At 52.1% G+C, this 19,151-nt stretch overlaps 2 protein-coding genes across 2 annotated transcripts; both read right to left on the bottom strand.

The window, feature by feature from the left end:
* Window positions 1-2,001: 2,001 nt before the first annotated feature.
* On the bottom strand, window positions 2,002-3,937 carry LOC137345279 (uncharacterized). The gene is made up of 2 exons (XM_068008757.1): window positions 3,829-3,937; window positions 2,002-2,474 (listed from the first exon to the last, which is right to left on the bottom strand). Exons 1-2 carry the CDS (start codon window positions 3,871-3,873, stop codon window positions 2,121-2,123), a joined length of 399 nt encoding a protein of 132 aa, XP_067864858.1. The 5' UTR covers window positions 3,874-3,937; the 3' UTR covers window positions 2,002-2,120.
* A 12,903-nt stretch (window positions 3,938-16,840) lies between these two features.
* LOC137345278 (uncharacterized) lies at window positions 16,841-18,776 on the bottom strand. The gene is made up of 2 exons (XM_068008756.1): window positions 18,668-18,776; window positions 16,841-17,313 (listed from the first exon to the last, which is right to left on the bottom strand). Exons 1-2 carry the CDS (start codon window positions 18,710-18,712, stop codon window positions 16,960-16,962), a joined length of 399 nt encoding a protein of 132 aa, XP_067864857.1. The 5' UTR covers window positions 18,713-18,776; the 3' UTR covers window positions 16,841-16,959.
* Between the last annotated feature and the right edge of the window lie 375 nt (window positions 18,777-19,151).

The following is a 19,151-nucleotide window of genomic DNA, read 5'->3' as shown; positions in this document are numbered from 1 at the left end:
CCTCTCTCTGTCTCTCTGTCATTCTATATCTCTCTCCCTGCCTCTCTCTGTCTCTCTGTCATTCTATATCTCTCTCCCTGCCTCTCTCTGTCTCTCTCTGTCAGTCTATATCTCTCACCCTACCTCTCTCTGTCTCTCTGTCATTCTATATCTCTCTCCCTACCTCTCTCTGTCTCTCTGTCATTCTATATCTCTCTCCCTGCCTCTCTCTTTCTTTATCTATGTCATTCTATATCTCTGTTTCTACCTCTCTCTGTCTCTCTCTGTCAGTCTATATCTCTCTCCCTGCCTCTCTCTCTCTCTCTCTGTTCTATATCTCTCTCTCAGCCTCCCTCTTTCTCTCTCTATGTCAGTCTATATCTCTGTCTCTACCTCTCCCTGCCTCTCTCTGTCTCTCTCTCTCTGTGTTCTATATCTCTCTCTCTGTCTCTGTCTCTCTCTGTTCTATATCTCTCTCTGTCAGTCTATATCTCTCTCCCTGCCTCTCTCTGTCTCTCTCTGTCAGTCTATATCTCTCTCTCTGTCTCTCTCTCTCTGTCTCTATCTCTCTCTCTCCCTGCCTCTCTCTGTCTCTCTCTGTCTGTTCTATATCTCTCTCTCTGTCTCTCTGTCTCTGTTCTATATCTCTCTGCCTCTCTCTCTGCCTCTCTCTGTCTCTCTCCCTGTTCTATATCTCTCTCTCTGCCTCTCTCTCTCTGTCTCTATCTCTCTCTCTCCCTGCCTCTCTCTGTCTCTCTCTGTCTGTTCTACATCTCACTCTCTGTCTCTGTTCTATATCTCTCTGCCTCTCTCTCTGCCTCTTTCTGTCTCCCTCCCTGTTCTATATCTCTCTCTCTGTCTCTCTCTCTCTCTGTGTCTATATCTCACTCCCTGCCTCTCTCTCCCTGCCTCTCTCTCTCTCTCTCTGTTCTATATCTCTCTCCCTGCCTGTCTCTGTCTCTCTCGCTCTCTTCTATATCTCTCTCTCTGTCTCTCTCTCTGTTCTATATCACTCGCTCAGTACTGACCCTCCAACAGTTTGGCGCTCCCTCAGGACTGACGATCTGACAGTGCGGCATTCCCTCAGTACTGACCCTCTGACAGTGCGGCACTACCTCAGTACTGACCCTGCGACAGTGCAGCACTCCCTCAGTACGGACCCTCTGACAGTGCAAGACTCCCTCAGTACTGACCCTCTGACAGTGCAGCGCTCCCTCAGTACTGACCCTCTGACAGTGCAAATCTCCCTCAGTATTGACCCTCCGACAGTGCAGCACTCCCTCAGTACTGACCCTCCGACAGTGCAGCACTCCCTCAGTACTGACCCTCCGACAGTGCAGCACTCCCTCAGTACTGATCCTCTGACAGTGGATAGATTGGAGAAGCTGGGTCTGTTCCTCTTGGAGAAGAGGAGGTTGAGAGGAGAATTGTTCGAGGTGTTCAAAGTCATAAGGGGTCTGGTCAGAGCAGATCGAGAGAATCTGTTCCCATTGGCTTAGGGGTCAAGGACACTGATTTAAGATGATTGGTGAGAGAAGCAGAGGTGACACGAGGAAAAACATTTTTTCCGCAGTGAATGTTTCTGATCTGGAATGTACTGTCTGAGAGTTGGGTGGAGGCAGATTCAATCGAGGGAATTGGAGAATTATGAGAAGACATTAGCAGGTCAACAGTTGAAAAGGTGGTGGTGTGGGACTAGGTGAACTGCTCTTGCAGAGAGACAACATGGACATGACAGGCCGAATGGCCTCATTCAGTGCTGTCACCGTGATTCTGAATGTTATGTCTGCTCTTTTTATTCTCTCCCTAACTCATAAAACTACCCCAACCCTGCTTCCTTCCTCCTCCTTTTTCAAGGCATCATGGACTGTAATATTTCATTGCCAATCCTGCCCTCTCGGCAGCCATGTTTCAGTTATCTTGAATATAGCTGGCTCCGCACTGTGCACTACAGCTCCCCCAATCCCCATTCTCCCCACGTGTTGTCCCCGATGTAGTGACGGTTAATTTAGAGACGATTCATTTTGTGTTTGATTCACTTTATTTTGAGCAAGTTAGTTTCCATTGAGACAGAGTAATGAACATTTATACAGTGTGCTCAGAGCTGGGCTCCAGCTTTCCTCTAACTCCTCCACATCAGATTAACCCCCCCAAACCTTGTGAACCACAAGGAGGTTGTTGATCCCCTTCAGTTGATAATTGTTCAGGATTTTCCCGTCCTCGAGGGTCTTATTGTTGACGTACAGGATCTGGCTCTTAGCGAGGATTCCAGTTTGCTCCTCAATCTTCACCTTCAGCTCCTTTACACTGGTGAAGGGACTGACCATCAGCGGGAAGTTCCGGCCATTACAGCTTCCCACCTGGAAGTGGACTTGCTTTGGGTTGGAGCACGAGGGCACTACCTTCTCAACCTGGGCTCCCAGATGGGTGGTGTTGATACCCTTTGCCTGTGGGAGGTCAGGCTGGACACTGGGCTGGGCATCAGGCTGGTAGAGCTGTCGGGAATACACAAACAAATTAATAACGCCCATCAAAACCCCTCCACATTCTGAACGCCCCGATTAAATCACCTCTTAACCTTCTCTGCTCTAACGAGAACTGTGATTCTGGCCACATCCCGTACACAGTGAAGATTCAGAGCTGGGTTTTCTCATTGATGGACGAGGGGACACGTTTCAGGCTTGGGTTTATACCCTCACTATCTGGGAGCAGTGTTCCGAGGCAGTGTAACAGATGAGGGGATGTTTAAATGTCGGTGGGTTCTGTGTAACACCACTGGCGCCTGGGTTTCCCCATGATATCCCAAGCTGCTGCACCATCCAAACATCTCCTGGATCCATCGACTGAACTGGCCGCACACCCACATAACTGGCCCCGCCGCTGGATCCGCCCCTCCCTGCCCGATCTGCCTCCGCACCCTCAGAGCTGGCCTCGCCCCCAGATCTGGCCCTGCCCTCTGCTGAGAATTCCACCTTTCGGGAATTCTCCCTGAACTGCGCCCATTTACTGGCAGCCTGCTGTAAACTGTTCCGTCACCTGGAAACTGATTGAAATCAGGTTGAGATTGAGCAGCATCAAGTGGGGAAATTGTGAAAGGTTTCAGTACATTGTACCTGAGTCATTCGCAGTCTGATGAAATCAGTTTATTGACAGGGGAATCGAGAGGACACAGAATCAAAATAACCCTGTTCCAGCTGATATCATCAACTGCAGCAGATTACAGCACAGGGAGGAGGCCATTCAGCCCATCCTCCCCCTGCTGGCTCTGTGAAAGAGTTATCCAATTAGTCCCCCACTCTCCCCTCTGCCCTTTCCCCCCCACCCCTTATCCCAGTAAATTTTTCCCCTTCGAGTATTTCTCCCATTCTCCTTTTGAAATTCCTATTGAATCTGCTTCCACCGCCCTTTCAGGCAGTGTGTTCCAGATCACAACAACTCACTGTGTGAAAAAACATTTCCCCTCATCTCCCCCCTCTGCTTCTTTTACCCATTATCTTAAATCTGTGTCCCTCGGGTTACCGACCCTCCTGTCACTGCAAACAGTTTCTCCTCATTTAATCCATCGAAACCCCCTCGTCATTCTGAACATCCCGATTAAATCACCTCTTAACCTTCTCTGCTCTAAGGAGAACAATCCCAGCTTCTCCAGTCTCTATTTTTCCACCTCATTTGTTCTGCTTCACGGAAGATGTCACTTTGGTGATTTTATAAATGACTATTTCACACAATCTAGAAGCTGAATCTAAACAGCAATAATCTGCAGCACATTTTGAACACAATCTCTCGATTACAGCCAGTGTGGAACCTCAGTCCCTGTCTGTAAAGTTTCAATCTGAAGTTGGTACTCACAGGCTGGGCGAAAACCTCCAGCTTACACGGAGCGAACTCGGTCATGATTGAGTGTGTTGGTGATCTGTTTCTGTGAACCGGAGTCTGTGTGTAGGAGGTATTTATAAAGCAGGAAGGGGAAATCCAGAGCAGGTTGTTTAACAGCTGATTAGAAGGTGCAAAATCTCAATGTGAAACTGAAAGCAATTGTGGAGAAATACAACATGGGCAGCAAGACCTGGACTGAGCCCTACACTGGGGAGAGGGGGAAAGAACCCAGAGAGTGAAAGGTCAGAGTGATCCCACAGACTGACTCCCCACCAGACCCCAGGAAACACCCTCACCCCCTCTGTCTGGGACCCCCAGGAGCAGAGAGAGAGAGGAAACACCATCACCCATTCACCCCCTCTGTCTGGGATACCGATTGGCTCCAGATAATGGGAGAAAGACAGAGATGTAAACAGAGAGAGACAGAGATGAGAGACAGGGAGAAAGGGCTTTTATTACAAAGGGATTGGAGGACAGGAATAAAGAAATCTTGTTACAATTGTACCGGGTTTTGGTGAGACCACATCTGGAAAACTGTGTGCTGTTTTGGTCTCCACATTTCAGAAAGGATATACTTGCACTGGAGGCAGTGCAGTGAAGATTTACTAAATTGGGATGAGGGAGGTTGGCCCTATGAAGAGAGACTGAGTAAATTGGGCCTGTATTCTCTGGAGTTTAGATGAATGAAAGGTGATCTCACTGAGACATATAAGATTCTGAAGGGACTGGATAGGGTAGACACTGAGAGATTGTTTCCACTGGTCGGGGAATCTAAAACACGGGGGAACAGTCTCAGGATAAGGGACCGATCATTCAGGACTGAGATGAGGAGAAATTAATTCACTCAGAGAGTTGTGAATCTTTGGAATTCTCTACCCTAGAGGGTTGTGGATGCTCCGTTACTGAATACATGTAAGGCTGGGATAGAGAGATTTTTGGTCTCTCAGGGAATCTGGGGATACGGTGGGTGGGAAAGTGGAATTGAATCCGATGATCAGCTAAAATGATATGGAATGGGACAGCAGACTCGATGGGCCGAATGGTCTGCTCCTTGTATTCAATCAAACAACACAGAAAGTCAGCTCCGAGACTCAGTGCGGCCAATCAGAATTCGGATCTGAAAATGAGTCACCAGTCTCCAGAGAGAGAGAAGAAACTCAGGTTATTGCCAATTATCACTAGACAAAAGTGAAAGATACAGAGTAAATCTCCGTCTACACTGTCCCCATCAAACACTCCCAGGACAGGTACAGTACGGGGTTAGATACAGAGTAAATCTCCGTCTACACTGTCCCCATCAAACACTCCCAGGACAGGTACAGTACAGGGTTAGATACAGAGTAAATCTCCGTCTACACTGTCCTCATCAAACACTCCCAGGACAGGTACAGTATGGGGTTAGATACAGAGTAAATCTCCGTCTACAGTGTCCCCATCAAACACTCCCAGGACAGGTACAGTACGGGGGTTAGATACAGAGTAAATCTCCCTCTACACTGTCCCCATCAAACACTCCCAGGACAGGTACAGTACGGGGTTAGATACAGAGTAAATCTCCCTTTACACTGTCCCCATCAAACACTCCCAGGACAGGTACAGTATGGGGTTAGATACAGAGTAAATCTCCGTCTACACTGTCCCCATCAAACACTCCCAGGACAGGTACAGTACGGGGTTAGATACAGAGTAAATCTCCGTCTACACTGTCCCCATCAAACACTCCCAGGACAGGTACAGTATGGGGTTAGATACAGAGTAAATCTCCGTCTACACTGTCCCCATCAAACACTCCCAGGACAGGTACAGTACGGGGTTAGATACAGAGTAAATCTCCGTCTACACTGTCCCCATCAAACACTCCCAGGACAGGTACAGTACGGGGGTTAGATACAGAGTAAAGCTCCCTCTACACTGTCCCATCAAACACTCCCAGGACAGGTACAGTACGGGGTTAGATACAGAGTAAAGCTCCCTCTACACTGTCCCATCAAACACTCCCAGGACAGGTACAGTACGGGGGTTAGATACAGAGTAAACCTCCCTCTACACTGTCCCCATCAAACACTCCCAGGACAGATACAGTACGGGGTTAGATACAGAGTAAACCTCCCTCTACACTGTCCCCATCAAACACTCCCAGGACAGGTACAGTACGGGGTTAGATACAGAGTAAACCTCCCTCTACACTGTCCCCATCAAACACTCCCAGGACAGGTACAGTACGGGGTTAGATACAGAGTAAAGCTCCCTCTACACTGTCCCATCAAACACTCCCAGGACAGATACAGTACGGGGGGTTAGATACAGAGTAAAGCTCCCTCGACACTGTCCCCATCAAACACTCCCAGGACAGGTACAGTACGGGGGTTAGATACAGAGTAAAGCTCCCTCTACACTGTCCCCATCAAACACTCCCAGGACAGGTACAGTACGGGGTTAGATACAGAGTAAAGCTCCCTCTACACTGTCCCATCAAACACTCCCAGGACAGATACAGTACGGGGGGTTAGATACAGAGTAAAGCTCCCTCGACACTGTCCCCATCAAACACTCCCAGGACAGGTACAGTATGGGGTTCGATACAGAGTAAAGCTCCCTCTACACTGTCCCCATCAAACACTCCCAGGACAGGTACAGTATGGGGTTAGATACAGAGTAAAGCTCCCTCTACACTGTCCCATCAAACACTCCCAGGACAGGTACAGTACGGGGGTTAGATACAGAGTAAAGCTCCCTCCACACTGTCCCATCAAACACTCCCAGGACAGGGACAGTACGGGGGTTAGATAAAGAGTAAAGCTCCCTCTACACTGTCCCATCAAACACTCCCAGGACAGGTACAGTACTGGGATTGGCTGGGCAATTTGGAGCACTTCCTGCCTGGAATCAGGGGGAGCAGCTGCAGAGTGGAGAGAGGAGACTGGAGTAATTGGAGAAAGTGGAGAGAGGTGAATGCAGAGCGGAGAGAAACCATCAAGGAAGGCTGCAATTTTTCTGGAGAGGTGGGTGTTAGGGCACCTGAAGAACTCTTACGTTTGGACTGTTTGGGGGAGGGAGAAGAGGCCTGAAGACTCAGGGGTGGGGCAGCCGAATCCAGTAGGGGCCCCTGTATTTGTATTGGTGCTTGCACACAGGGAGCTCCCTCCCCACCCCAACTGTCTGCTTGGGACAGCTGGAGTTGCCCGGGTGAAGACTGTCTTGTTAAAATCAGAAGAGGAGAGTACCGGGCGGCTCCAGCCGTCCCGGGCGAAGAAGCCTCCCCCAACTGGAAGACAACAAACAGTTTTGGACTAATTGTTATAAAGGTGCTCCAACTGACAGTTGGATCAAATATCCCTTTCAGCCTTTCTCTCCCTTCCTCCACTCAGTCGCCTCAGTCACGTATCCTCCCCTTTTCCTTTACCATCCCACCCCATCCTCCTCTACTCCCACTCCACTTTGTTTAAAGTTTGTTTGTTTTGTTTCAATTGTGTAAAATTGCTTTGGTTTTTAGGGGTGGACGTGGCTCTTAGACCCCATGGCAAGCCCTCCTTCGCCGGTGGCGGGGCCTTCCCGTTCATATGCTGCTGCGGCTGCTGCAGCTGCACCTGTTGCCCCGTCACCGTTTGCTTTATTAACATCGAAGCATGGGGTCAAGAGCTACGTCCATCCGAACATGACTATCGAGGCATGCGTGAAAGCAATGGCCGAGGTTGTCGGCCCTTCGGCCATTGTTGCAGCCTCTAAAATGTACGGGAAGGCAGTGTTTTTCCTGAAGACCGAGCGGGCGGTGTCCCTGGCTCTGAGCAAGGGGTTCACCGTGGGCGGGACCTTTCTGCCAGTGGACCCCCTGGAGGCCACTGCGCAAAGGCTCATTCTATCCAATGTCCCACCCTTCATCCCTGGTGAGCTCCTCCTTCCCCACCTGCACCATCTGGGGGAGGTAAAGACGGGGCTCACCCCAGTCCCGCTCGGTCTTCGGGAGAACAGCCTCCGACACGTGTACTCCTTCCGCCGCCAGTTATTCATGCAGCTGGCGCGGGAGGAGGTTACAGAGGGCCACTTCAATACAGAGTTCCAGGGGACGGACTACCGCGTCTTCTGGACCTTGGACGGGGTGCGGTGCCATGTCTGCAAGGGGGTGGGGCATGTTCATAAGAACTGCCCCAACCTCCCGGCTGCCAACTCCAACTCGGCGGCCCTGGGTGGCGCTGCTGCACCTCCTCCCACCCCCCCCTACACATCTACCAGATACCATTCAGTCGGTACCAGAGGCTGTGGTTTTCACGGCCTCCGGCAGGGAGGGGGTTGCCCATCCAAGTGGAAGGAAGGCACGGAGGAAAAATAAACATCGAGAGGCGCGTCCCCTGGACATATTGACACAACCCGAGTCTGAGCTCAGCCCAAAGCCCGATCTCGGGGAGCCCACTTGCCCCAGGGCTGGGCTCAGGCCCAGGGTGAATAAAAAAAAAGAGTGCGGAGGTGGAGGCCTCTGATGATATGGAGGTCTCTGAGCCTTCGCAACCAACTGGGAAAAAGAGGAGAAGGCACCCCTCCACAGATGCAACACAGGGTCCTGAGGCGCAGGGCCCATCTGTTGGAGGGGAGCTGTCTCCTGTTCCGGGTCCCCAGGTTTCCCCTACCACCACCACCAAAGCTACAAATCCGGCTGGGTTTCCGGAGTCGGGAACTTCCGTCTCCCCTGGACCACTTATTGGCCTGGGGGGTCAACGGAGGTGGAGGGGGGTCCTGAACTGCTGGCACCCACAGGCTCCAGTTTCACAATAGAACCCAGAGAGGACTCCTCCGCCATCGATCCTGGGGGTGGGATCGTGACGGAGGCAGAACCAGCTGGCGCGGCCGGGACGTCCGCCCCACAGTGTGTGGTGGATGTGTCGGCCGCTGGCGGTGACGACCCGGAGGAGGATGGGGATTCGCTGTGGGGCACGGAGGATGATCTTGATTCCATCGCCAGTGAGGTGGTGGAGTCCCTCGTGCCTCCCACCGAATCTCCTCTCATCCCCACGTCGGAACTCCGGGATTTCCTCGCGATTTGCAGGGGCTGCCGCAATAAAGTTCAGCTGGCCCTCGACCGCTGGTCGAATCTGGCGCTGATCATACAGTCTGTCCGTGCCGCCCTTAAGAAAGCGGGCAAGCGCGCGGGCGTGAAACTGGTTGAGAGGCGCCGTTTTAATGTGTTCCTCAATGGGTTGCTGGGGGAGTGGAGGGCCAGGTGCACTTCCACTCCCTCCTCACAGTGAGGTGTTTGTGACATGAAGATAACCATAGCCAGCCTCAACATCAACGGCAGCAGAGGGGTCTCACCGCAGATTTCACAATCTCTCAGTCCTTAGGGAAGGGAGATACGCGGTGAGCTTTTGCAGGAAACCCACACCGTTCCGGGAGACGAAGCCACCTGGCTCCTGGAGTGGCAGGGTGGGGTCTACATGAGTCACCTCACCCCTATTTCTAGTGGGGTGGCTATCTTGTTGGCCCCGACTTTTCAGCCGGAGATCTTGGGGGTCAGGGAGCTAGTGCCGGGTAGCTTGCTCCACCTCGCCGTTCGCCTGGGTAGCGTGCCGCTCCACTTTGTGAACGTGTACGCGCCCAGGCCCGGCGCGTTGCAAGCGCGCTTCTTTGAAGAAGTGTCTGCTCTCTTGAGCTCCATCGATAGCGGCGAGTGCATCATCCTCGGGGGAGATTTTAACTGCACCCTCGAGGTGGGGGATCGCTCCGGTCCCCAGCGCGGCCAAGCGTCAGTGGAGAAGTTGAGAGGACTGATCAGCTCCCTTAACTTGGTTGACGTCTGGCGGAATCTCCATCCCGACTCCAGCGCCTTCACGTGGAGGTCTGGAGGAGGGGGGTCCCGAATCGACCGCCTCTACATTTCGCAGGCGTACGTCTCCCGCGTCTCGGCGGCCTCCATGCGGCTGGTGCCGTGCTCGGACCACCGCCTGGTGTGGGCGGAGTTCACTCCGCTCCGCACGCGGGCGGGGTCCGCGTACTGGCGCTTTAACAACCGGCTGCTGGAGGACGTGCGATTCCGGGACTCGTTCTGTCGATTCTGGGCCGACTGGAGAAGGAAGCAGGGGGGCTTCCCCTCCTTGAGGCTATGGTGGGATGTGGGCAAGACTCACATCCGTGTCTTCTGTCAGGAGTACGCGAAGGGGTCGACCAAGAGGCGGGAAGCCGAGATCGGGCGCCTTTAGAGGGAGGTGCTCGACTTGGAATCCCGCCTCGGTCATGCCGTCGTGGACCCGGCCCTGTGGCAGGCGTACAAAGAGAAGAAGGGCGCGCTGAGGGACCTGCAGCTCATAGGGTCCTGAGGCGCGTACGTGAGGTCGCGGATCCAGATCCTGGAAGATTTGGACCGCGCCTCACCCTTCTTCTACTTGCTGGAAAAATGGCGTGGAGTCCGTAAGCAGCTCGTCGAGCTGCTGGCCGACGACGGATCCTCCATCACGGATCCGGAGGGAATGGGCCTCCTGGTCCATACTTATTACAGTGCGTTGTTCTCTCCGGATCCGTCCAGCGAGGATGCGCGCAGAGTTTTGTGGGAGGACCTGCCGCAGGTCAGCCCGGAGGGCGCCGAAGGATTGGAGGCTCCGCTCACGTTGGCGGAGCTGACCGGCGCCCTCCACCAGCTCTCAAGGGGCAAATCCCCAGGGCTGGATGGGTTGACCGTGGAGTTCCTCAGGGCGTTCTGGGACGTCCTGGGGGACGATTACACGCGGGTCCTGGGGTAAAGCCTGGCGACCGGGGAGATGGCCCTCTCGTGGCGCAGGGCGGTCATCGTCCTGCTGCCGAAGAGGGGCGATCTCCGCCTGCTTAAAAATGGCGTCCGGTCTCCCCCCTCAGCACGGATTATAAGATCTTTGCCCGGGCTATGTCTACCCACCTGGGCTCTGTGCTGGCCCACATGATCCACCCCGACCAGTCCTACACGGTCCCGGGCCGGTCCATCCAGGACAACATCCACCTGGACCGGGACCTGGTCCATCTTTCCCAGAGGACTGGTCAGTCGGTCGCCTTTCTCTCCCTCGATCAGGAGAAGGCGTTCGACAGGGTGGATCACGATTACCTTTTCGGGACTCTGCGCGCTTTCGGACTCGGTCTGCATTTCGTGGCCCGGGTCCGACTTTTATACGCCGCCGCAGAGTGTCTAGTCAAAGTTAACGGGTCCTTGACGGCGCCCCTTCGATTTGGGAGAGGAGTGCGTCAGGGGTGCCCCATGTCCGGCCAATTGTATACCATCTGCGTGGAGCCCTTCCTGTGCCTGCTTCGCAGGAGTTTGACGGGATTGGCTCTGCGCGAGCCGGCCATGCGGGTCGTCCTCTCGGCTTACGCCGATGACGTGCTCCTCGCAATCACAGATCCCGTTGACTTGCGGAGGATGCGCGACTGCCAGCAGACCTTTTCTGCTGCGTCCTCTGCGAGGATCAATTGGGAGAAATGTTCCGGACTCCTGGTTGGTCAGTGGCGGGTGGACTCCCTGCCGGAGGAGTTGACACCTTTTGCGTGGAGCACCACGCACCTCCTCTATCTGGGAGTCCATCTTAGCCCCGCTGAGGAAGCCTGGCCGATAAACTGGCAGGAGTTGGAGGCGAAAGTCACCGCTCGGCTGGGGCGCTGGACAGGACTGCTCCGAGTGCTTTCCTACAGGGGCCAAGCGTTGGTCATAAACCAACTGGTGGCCTCCATGCTGTGGTACTGGTTGGTCACTTTGGCCCCGCCCCCTGTATTTGCCACCAAGATCCAGAAGAAACTTGTCGATTTCTTCTGGGGAAAGAGGAAACACTGGGTCTCTGCCGCGGTCCTGAGTCTCCCGATCGAGGAGGGCGGTCAGTCGCTGGTGTGCATCCGCACCCAGGCTGCGACTCTCCGCCTTCGGACCCTGCAGAGATACCTGTACGTCGAGCGTCCTCCCAGATGGTGTGCGCTGGCGACGTATTTTTTCCGCCAGTGTCACTGCCTTCAAGACGACACGCAGCTCCCGGTGGAGTCCGTTAGCCGCGCCTCTCTGAGGGAGTTGCCTGTCTTTTACCGGGATCTTTTCCGAGTCTGGAACATGGTCGCCTCCAGTCAGGGCGCTCCCCCGCTGGCGGAGGAGAGCGCCTCGGCTGTCCGGGCGGCCGACTCCGGGGACGGTCCGACGGGCGGAGGAGTCGCCGAAACCCCCGGGACGCCCCTCACTGCGGGTGGCGAGGGGGCTCGGGAGTGCGGAGCGATCCCGGCCGAGCTGACTCCCGCTCGGCCGGAACTGCTCATCGGACCCAGGCCCCGAAACCCTCCTCGGGAGCCGGTCCCGCACAACCCGAGCCGCCTCTCAGAAATGCCCTCCGTGCCATTCCAATCGGCGCGGAGGGGTTTCCTGTACGGGCTGCTCCTGCACACTCTCCACTTCCTCGCCCTCGTCAGCCGGCCGGACACGCCCTGGCGGTCTGCGTTGCCATCTGGCGGCGAGGGGAAACCCCGATGGAGGTCTCTCTACGCGGGAGTCTTCCCCCTTTACATCGGGGACCTGGGGTGGAGGGTGCTGCACAGAGCAGTCCCGTGCAATAGACTTTTAAGTAGGTTCACGGACTCCCAGGCCAGCTGTACTTTCTGCAGCCTGGACGAGTCCGTGTTCCATGTTTATACGGAGTGTGCGAGGTTGCAGCCCCTCTTTGAGTATCTGAAGGGGCTGCTCCTCAAATTCTGGCTGCACTTCAGTCCCACGCTCCTGATCTTTGGGCACCCGGTGCGGAGGGGCTTGGGCCGGGAGGGGGATCTCCTCGTCGGTCTGCTCCTGGGCCTGGCCAAGGTGGCAATTCACAGGTCCAGGCTGTGGACCGTTGTGGGGGGTCCGTCCTCCCCGATTGCCTGCCCCTCTTCCGCAGTTATGTTTGCGCCCAGGTGTCCCTGGAGAAGGAGCATGCGGTGTCCGTGGTACGCTTGAGGCCTTCCGCGACCGGTGGGCACCGCAGGGACTGGAGTGCATTGTCGAGGCCGAGAATGGCATTTTAATTTGAGTTTTTTGTTTACTTATCTGTTTTTAATAAAGTTATTTTTAAAAGCTTTTTAAAGGGGGCCTGAGGAATAAAGGCCTTGCGACATAACATACATAAAAGGGGCCTGGGTTATAAAGACCACCTTTATTTATAAAAAGGGGATTAGATACAGAGTAAATGTCCCTCTGCACTGTTCATGTTGGAGTTTTCAATATCTTTCCTCCTGTATTAACAGTGAAAGTGAAACTGTTCTTTAACTAGATGATAATTATTGTGTGTGTGTTTTGTGAAATCTGCTCGCACTCTGCTGCCAGTCTGTAAGCAGAGCTTCCTGAACACAGGAACACCCGGTACTTTCCAGCTCTGGATATGTGAGGAGCACAGTGAGGGTAACACCCCCGTATCTGAACGCTGCTCATTCTGACACTGACTTCACATGCGACCAGTTTGGATGGAGGCAATTTCACAACTTCCTGACACTTATATAAACATTTGAATCTCTCGGTCTGGAATCCCAGAATGTTGTTATATTCCTGGCAGGACATTCAGGACAGAATATAAAGTCTGATTAATCTGCAGCAGGTATGGAGCGAGCAGTGAAATTTCACCTACTAACAATGGTACAAAGGCAAAAGGAAGTCTGACATTTCACAAAGGATAAACTTCAGTCCTTTCATTACATTCTGATTGTTAACTCTCTCTCTCATTCTCTGTCTCTCACACTGTCTCCCTCTGTCTGTCATTCTATATCTCTCTGTCTCTCTCTCTCTCTCATTCTCTGTCTCTCACTCTATCTCCCTCTGTCTGTCATTCTATATCTCTCTGTCTCTCTCTCTCATTCTCTGTCTCTCACACTGTCTCCCTCTGTCAGTCATTCTATATCTCTCTCTCTCTCTCTCTCTCTCATTCTCTGTCTCTCACACTGTCTCCCTCTGTCTGTCATTCTATATCTCTCTGTCTCTCTCTCTCTCTCATTCTCTGTCTCTCACTCTGTCTCCCTCTGTCTGTCATTCTATATCTCTCTGACTCTCTCTCTCTCTCATTCTCTGTCTCTCACACTGTCTCCCTCTGTCTGTCATTCTATATCTCTATGTCTCTCTCTCTCATTCTCTGTCTCTCACACTGTCTCCCTCTGTCTGTCATTCTATATCTCTCTGTCTCTCTCTCTCTCTCATTCTCTGTCTCTCACTCTGTCTCCCTCTGTCTGTCATTCTATATCTCTCTGTCTCTCTCTCTCTCTCTCATTCTATATCTCTCACTCTGTCTCCCTCTGTCTGTCATTCCATATCTCTCTGTCTCTCTCTCTCTCTCTCTCATTCTCTGTCTCCCACTCTGTCTGTCATTCTGTATCTCTCTGTCTCTCTCTCTCTCTCATTCTATATCTCTCACACTGTCTCCCTCTGTATGTAATTCTATATCTCTCTGTCTCTCTGTCTCTCTCTCTCATTCTCTGTCTCTCACTCTGTCTCCCTCTGTCTGTCATTCTATATCTCTCTGTCTCTCTCTCTCTCTCTCATTCTATATCTCTCACTCTGCCTCCCTCTGTCTGTCATTCTATATCTCTCTGTCTCTCTCTCTCTCACTCGATATCTCTCACTCTGTCTCCCTCTGTCTGTCAGTCTATATCTCTCTGTCTCTCTGTCTCTCTCTCTCATTCTCTGTCTCTCACTCTGTCTCCCTCTGTCTGTCATTCTATATCTCTCTGTCTCTCTCTCTCTCTCTCATTCTCTATCTCTCACACTGTCTCCCTCTGTCTGTCATTCTATATCTCTCTGTCTCTCTCTCTCTCTCATTCTATATCTCTCACTCTATCTCCCTCTGTCTGTCATTCTATATCTCTCTCCCTACCTCTCTCTGTCTCTCTGTCATTCTATATCTCTCTCCCTCTCTCTCTCTCTCTCTCTGCCATTCTATATCTCTCTCCCTACCTCTCTCTGTCTCTCTGTCATTCTATATCTCTCTCCCTACCTCTCTCTGTCTCTCTGTCATTCTATATCTCTCTCCCTGCCTCTCTCTTTCTTTATCTCTGTCATTCTATATCTCTGTTTCTACCTCTCTCTGTCTCTCTCTGTCAGTCTATATCTCTCTCCCTACCTCTCTCTGTCTCTCTGTCATTCTATATCTCTCTCCCTACCTCTCTCTGTCTCTCTGTCATTCTATATCTCTCTCCCTGCCTCTCTCTTTCTTTATCTATGTCATTCTATATCTCTGTTTCTACCTCTCTCTGTCTCTCTCTGTCAGTCTATATCTCTCTCCCTGCCTCTCTCTCTCTCTCTCTGTTCTATATCTCTCTCTCAGCCTCCCTCTTTCTCTCTCTCTGTCAGTCTATATCTCTGTCTCTACCTCTCCCTGCCTCTCTCTGTCTCTCTCTCTCTCTGTGTTCTATATCTCTCTCTCTGTCTCTGTCTCTCTCTGTTCTATATCTCTCTCTGTCAGTCTATATCTCTCTCCCTGCCTCTCTCTGTCTCTCTCTGTCAGTCTATATCTCTCTCTCTGTCTCTCTCTCTCTGTCTCTATCTCTCTCTCTCCCTGCCTCTCTCTGTCTCTCTCTGTCTGTTCTATATCTCTCTCTCTGTCTCTCTGTCTCTGTTCTATATCTCTCTGCCTCTCTCTCTGCCTCTCTCTGTCTCTCTCCCTGTTCTATATCTCTCTCTCTGCCTCTCTCTCTCTGTCTCTATCTCTCTCTCTCCCTGCCTCTCTCTGTCTCTCTCTGTCTGTTCTACATCTCACTCTCTGTCTCTGTTCTATATCTCTCTGCCTCTCTCTCTGCCTCTTTCTGTCTCCCTCCCTGTTCTATATCTCTCTCTCTGTCTCTCTCTCTCTGTCAGTCTATATCTCTCTCCCTGCCTCTCTCTGTCTCTCTCTGTGTGTCTATATCTCACTCCCTGCCTCTCTCTCCCTGCCTCTCTCTCTCTCTCTCTGTTCTATATCTCTCTCCCTGCCTGTCTCTGTCTCTCTCGCTCTCTTCTATATCTCTCTCTCTGTCTCTCTCTCTGTTCTATATCACTCGCTCAGTACTGACCCTCCAACAGTTTGGCGCTCCCTCAGGACTGACGATCTGACAGTGCGGCATTCCCTCAGTACTGACCCTCTGACAGTGCGGCACTACCTCAGTACTGACCCTGCGACAGTGCAGCACTCCCTCAGTACGGACCCTCTGACAGTGCAAGACTCCCTCAGTACTGACCCTCTGACAGTGCAGCGCTCCCTCAGTACTGACCCTCTGACAGTGCAAATCTCCCTCAGTACTGACCCTCCGACAGTGCAGCACTCCCTCAGTACTGACCCTCCGACAGTGCAGCACTCCCTCAGTACTGACCCTCCGACAGTGCAGCACTCCCTCAGTACTGATCCTCTGACAGTGGATAGATTGGAGAAGCTGGGTCTGTTCCTCTTGGAGAAGAGGAGGTTGAGAGGAGAATTGTTCGAGGTGTTCAAAGTCATAAGGGGTCTGGTCAGAGCAGATCGAGAGAATCTGTTCCCATTGGCTTAGGGGTCAAGGACACTGATTTAAGATGATTGGTGAGAGAAGCAGAGGTGACACGAGGAAAAACATTTTTTCCGCAGTGATTGTTTCTGATCTGGAATGTACTGTCTGAGAGTGGGGTGGAGGCAGATTCAATCGAGGGAATTGGAGAATTATGAGAAGACATTAGCAGGTCAACAGTTGAAAAGGTGGTGGTGTGGGACTAGGTGAACTGCTCTTGCAGAGAGACAACATGGACATGACAGGCCGAATGGCCTCATTCTGTGCTGTCACCGTGATTCTGAATGTTATGTCTGCTCTTTTTATTCTCTCCCTAACTCATAAAACTACCCCGACCCTGCTTCCTTCCTCCTCCTTTTTCAAGGCATCATGGACTGTAATATTTCATTGCCAATCCTGCCCTCTCGGCAGCCATGTTTCAGTTATCTTGAATATAGCTGGCTCCGCACTGTGCACTACAGCTCCCCCAATCCCCATTCTCCCCACGTGTTGTCCCCGATGTAGTGACGGTTAATTTAGAGACGATTCATTTTGTGTTTGATTCACTTTATTTTGAGCAAGTTAGTTTCCATTGAGACAGAGTAATGAACATTTATACAGTGTGCTCAGAGCTGGGCTCCAGCTTTCCTCTAACTCCTCCACATCAGATTAACCCCCCCAAACCTTGTGAACCACAAGGAGGTTGTTGATCCCCTTCAGTTGATAATTGTTCAGGATTTTCCCGTCCTCGAGGGTCTTATTGTTGACGTACAGGATCTGGCTCTTAGCGAGGATTCCAGTTTTCTCCTCAATCTTCACCTTCAGCTCCTTTACACTGGTGAAGGGACTGACCATCAGCGGGAAGTTCCGGCCATTACAGCTTCCCACCTGGAAGTGGACTTGCTTTGGGTTGGAGCACGAGGGCACTACCTTCTCAACCTGGGCTCCCAGATGGGTGGTGTTGATACCCTTTGCCTGTGGGAGGTCAGGCTGGACACTGGGCTGGGCATCAGGCTGGTAGAGCTGTCGGGAATACACAAACAAATTAATAACGCCCATCAAAACCCCTCCACATTCTGAACGCCCCGATTAAATCACCTCTTAACCTTCTCTGCTCTAACGAGAACTGTGATTCTGGCCACATCCCATACACAGTGAAGATTCAGAGCTGGGTTTTCTCATTGATGGACGAGGGGACACGTTTCAGGCTTGGGTTTATACCCTCACTATCTGGGAGCAGTGTTCCGAGGCAGTGTAACAGATGAGGGGATGTTTAAATGTCGGTGGGTTCTGTGTAACACCACTGGCGCCTGGGTTTCCCCATGATATCCCAAGCTGCTGCACCATCCAAACATCTCCTGGATCCATCGACTGAACTGGCCGCACACCCACATAACTGGCCCCGCCGCTGGATCCGCCCCTCCCTGCCCGATCTGCCTCCGCACCCTCAGAGCTGGCCTCGCCCCCAGATCTGGCCCTGCCCTCTGCTGAGAATTCCACCTTTCGGGAATTCTCCCTGAACTGCGCCCATTTACTGGCAGCCTGCTGTAAACTGTTCCGTCACCTGGAAACTGATTGAAATCAGGTTGAGATTGAGCAGCATCAAGTGGGGAAATTGTGAAAGGTTTCAGTACATTGTACCTGAGTCATTCGCAGTCTGATGAAATCAGTTTATTGACAGGGGAATCGAGAGGACACAGAATCAAAATAACCCTGTTCCAGCTGATATCATCAACTGCAGCAGATTACAGCACAGGGAGGAGGCCATTCAGCCCATCCTCCCCCTGCTGGCTCTGTGAAAGAGTTATCCAATTAGTCCCCCACTCTCCCCTCTGCCCTTTCCCCCCCACCCCTTATCCCAGTAAATTTTTCCCCTTCGAGTATTTCTCCCATTCTCCTTTTGAAATTCCTATTGAATCTGTTTCCACCGCCCTTTCAGGCAGTGTGTTCCAGATCACAACAACTCACTGTGTGAAAAAACATTTCCCCTCATCTCCCCCCTCTGCTTCTTTTACCCATTATCTTAAATCTGTGTCCCTCGGGTTACCGACCCTCCTGTCACTGCAAACAGTTTCTCCTCATTTACTCCATCGAAACCCTCTCGTCATTCTGAACGTCCCGATTAAATCACCTCTTAACCTTCTCTGCTCTAAGGAGAACAATCCCAGCTTCTCCAGTCTCTATTTTTCCGCCTCATTTGTTCTGCTTCACGGAAGATGTCACTTTGGTGATTTTATAAATGACTATTTCACACAATCTAGAAGCTGAATCTAAACAGCAATAATCTGCAGCACATTTTGAACACAATCTCTCGATTACAGCCAGTGTGGAACCTCAGTCCCTGTCTGTAAAGTTTCAATCTGAAGTTGGTACTCACAGGCTGGGCGAAAACCTCCAGCTTACACGGAGCGAACTCGGTCATGATTGAGTGTGTTGGTGATCTGTTTCTGTGAACCGGAGTCTGTGTGTAGGAGGTATTTATAAAGCAGGAAGGGGAAATCCAGAGCAGGTTGTTTAACAGCTGATTAGAAGGTGCAAAATCTCAATGTGAAACTGAAAGCAATTGTGGAGAAATACAACAGGGGCAGCAAGACCTGGACTGAGCCCTACACTGGGGAGAGGGGGAAAGAACCCAGAGAGTGAAAGGTCAGAGTGATCCCACAGACTGACTCCCCACCAGACCCCAGGAAACACCCTCACCCCCTCTGTCTGGGACCCCCAGGAGCAGAGAGTGATAGCGTCATAGACAGATCCAGCACAGGGAGGAGGCCATTCGGCCCATTGTCCCCCTGCTGTCTCTGTGAAAGAGTTATCCGATTAGTCCCAAACTCCCCCCTCTGCTCTTTTCCACCCCCCCTCCC

The sequence above is a fragment of the Heterodontus francisci genome, chromosome 28 (genome assembly GCF_036365525.1).
Source record: "Heterodontus francisci isolate sHetFra1 chromosome 28, sHetFra1.hap1, whole genome shotgun sequence".
In the NCBI taxonomy this organism is placed as follows: Eukaryota; Metazoa; Chordata; class Chondrichthyes; order Heterodontiformes; family Heterodontidae; genus Heterodontus; species Heterodontus francisci.
This window is presented reverse-complemented; position numbering and strand designations above follow the sequence as displayed.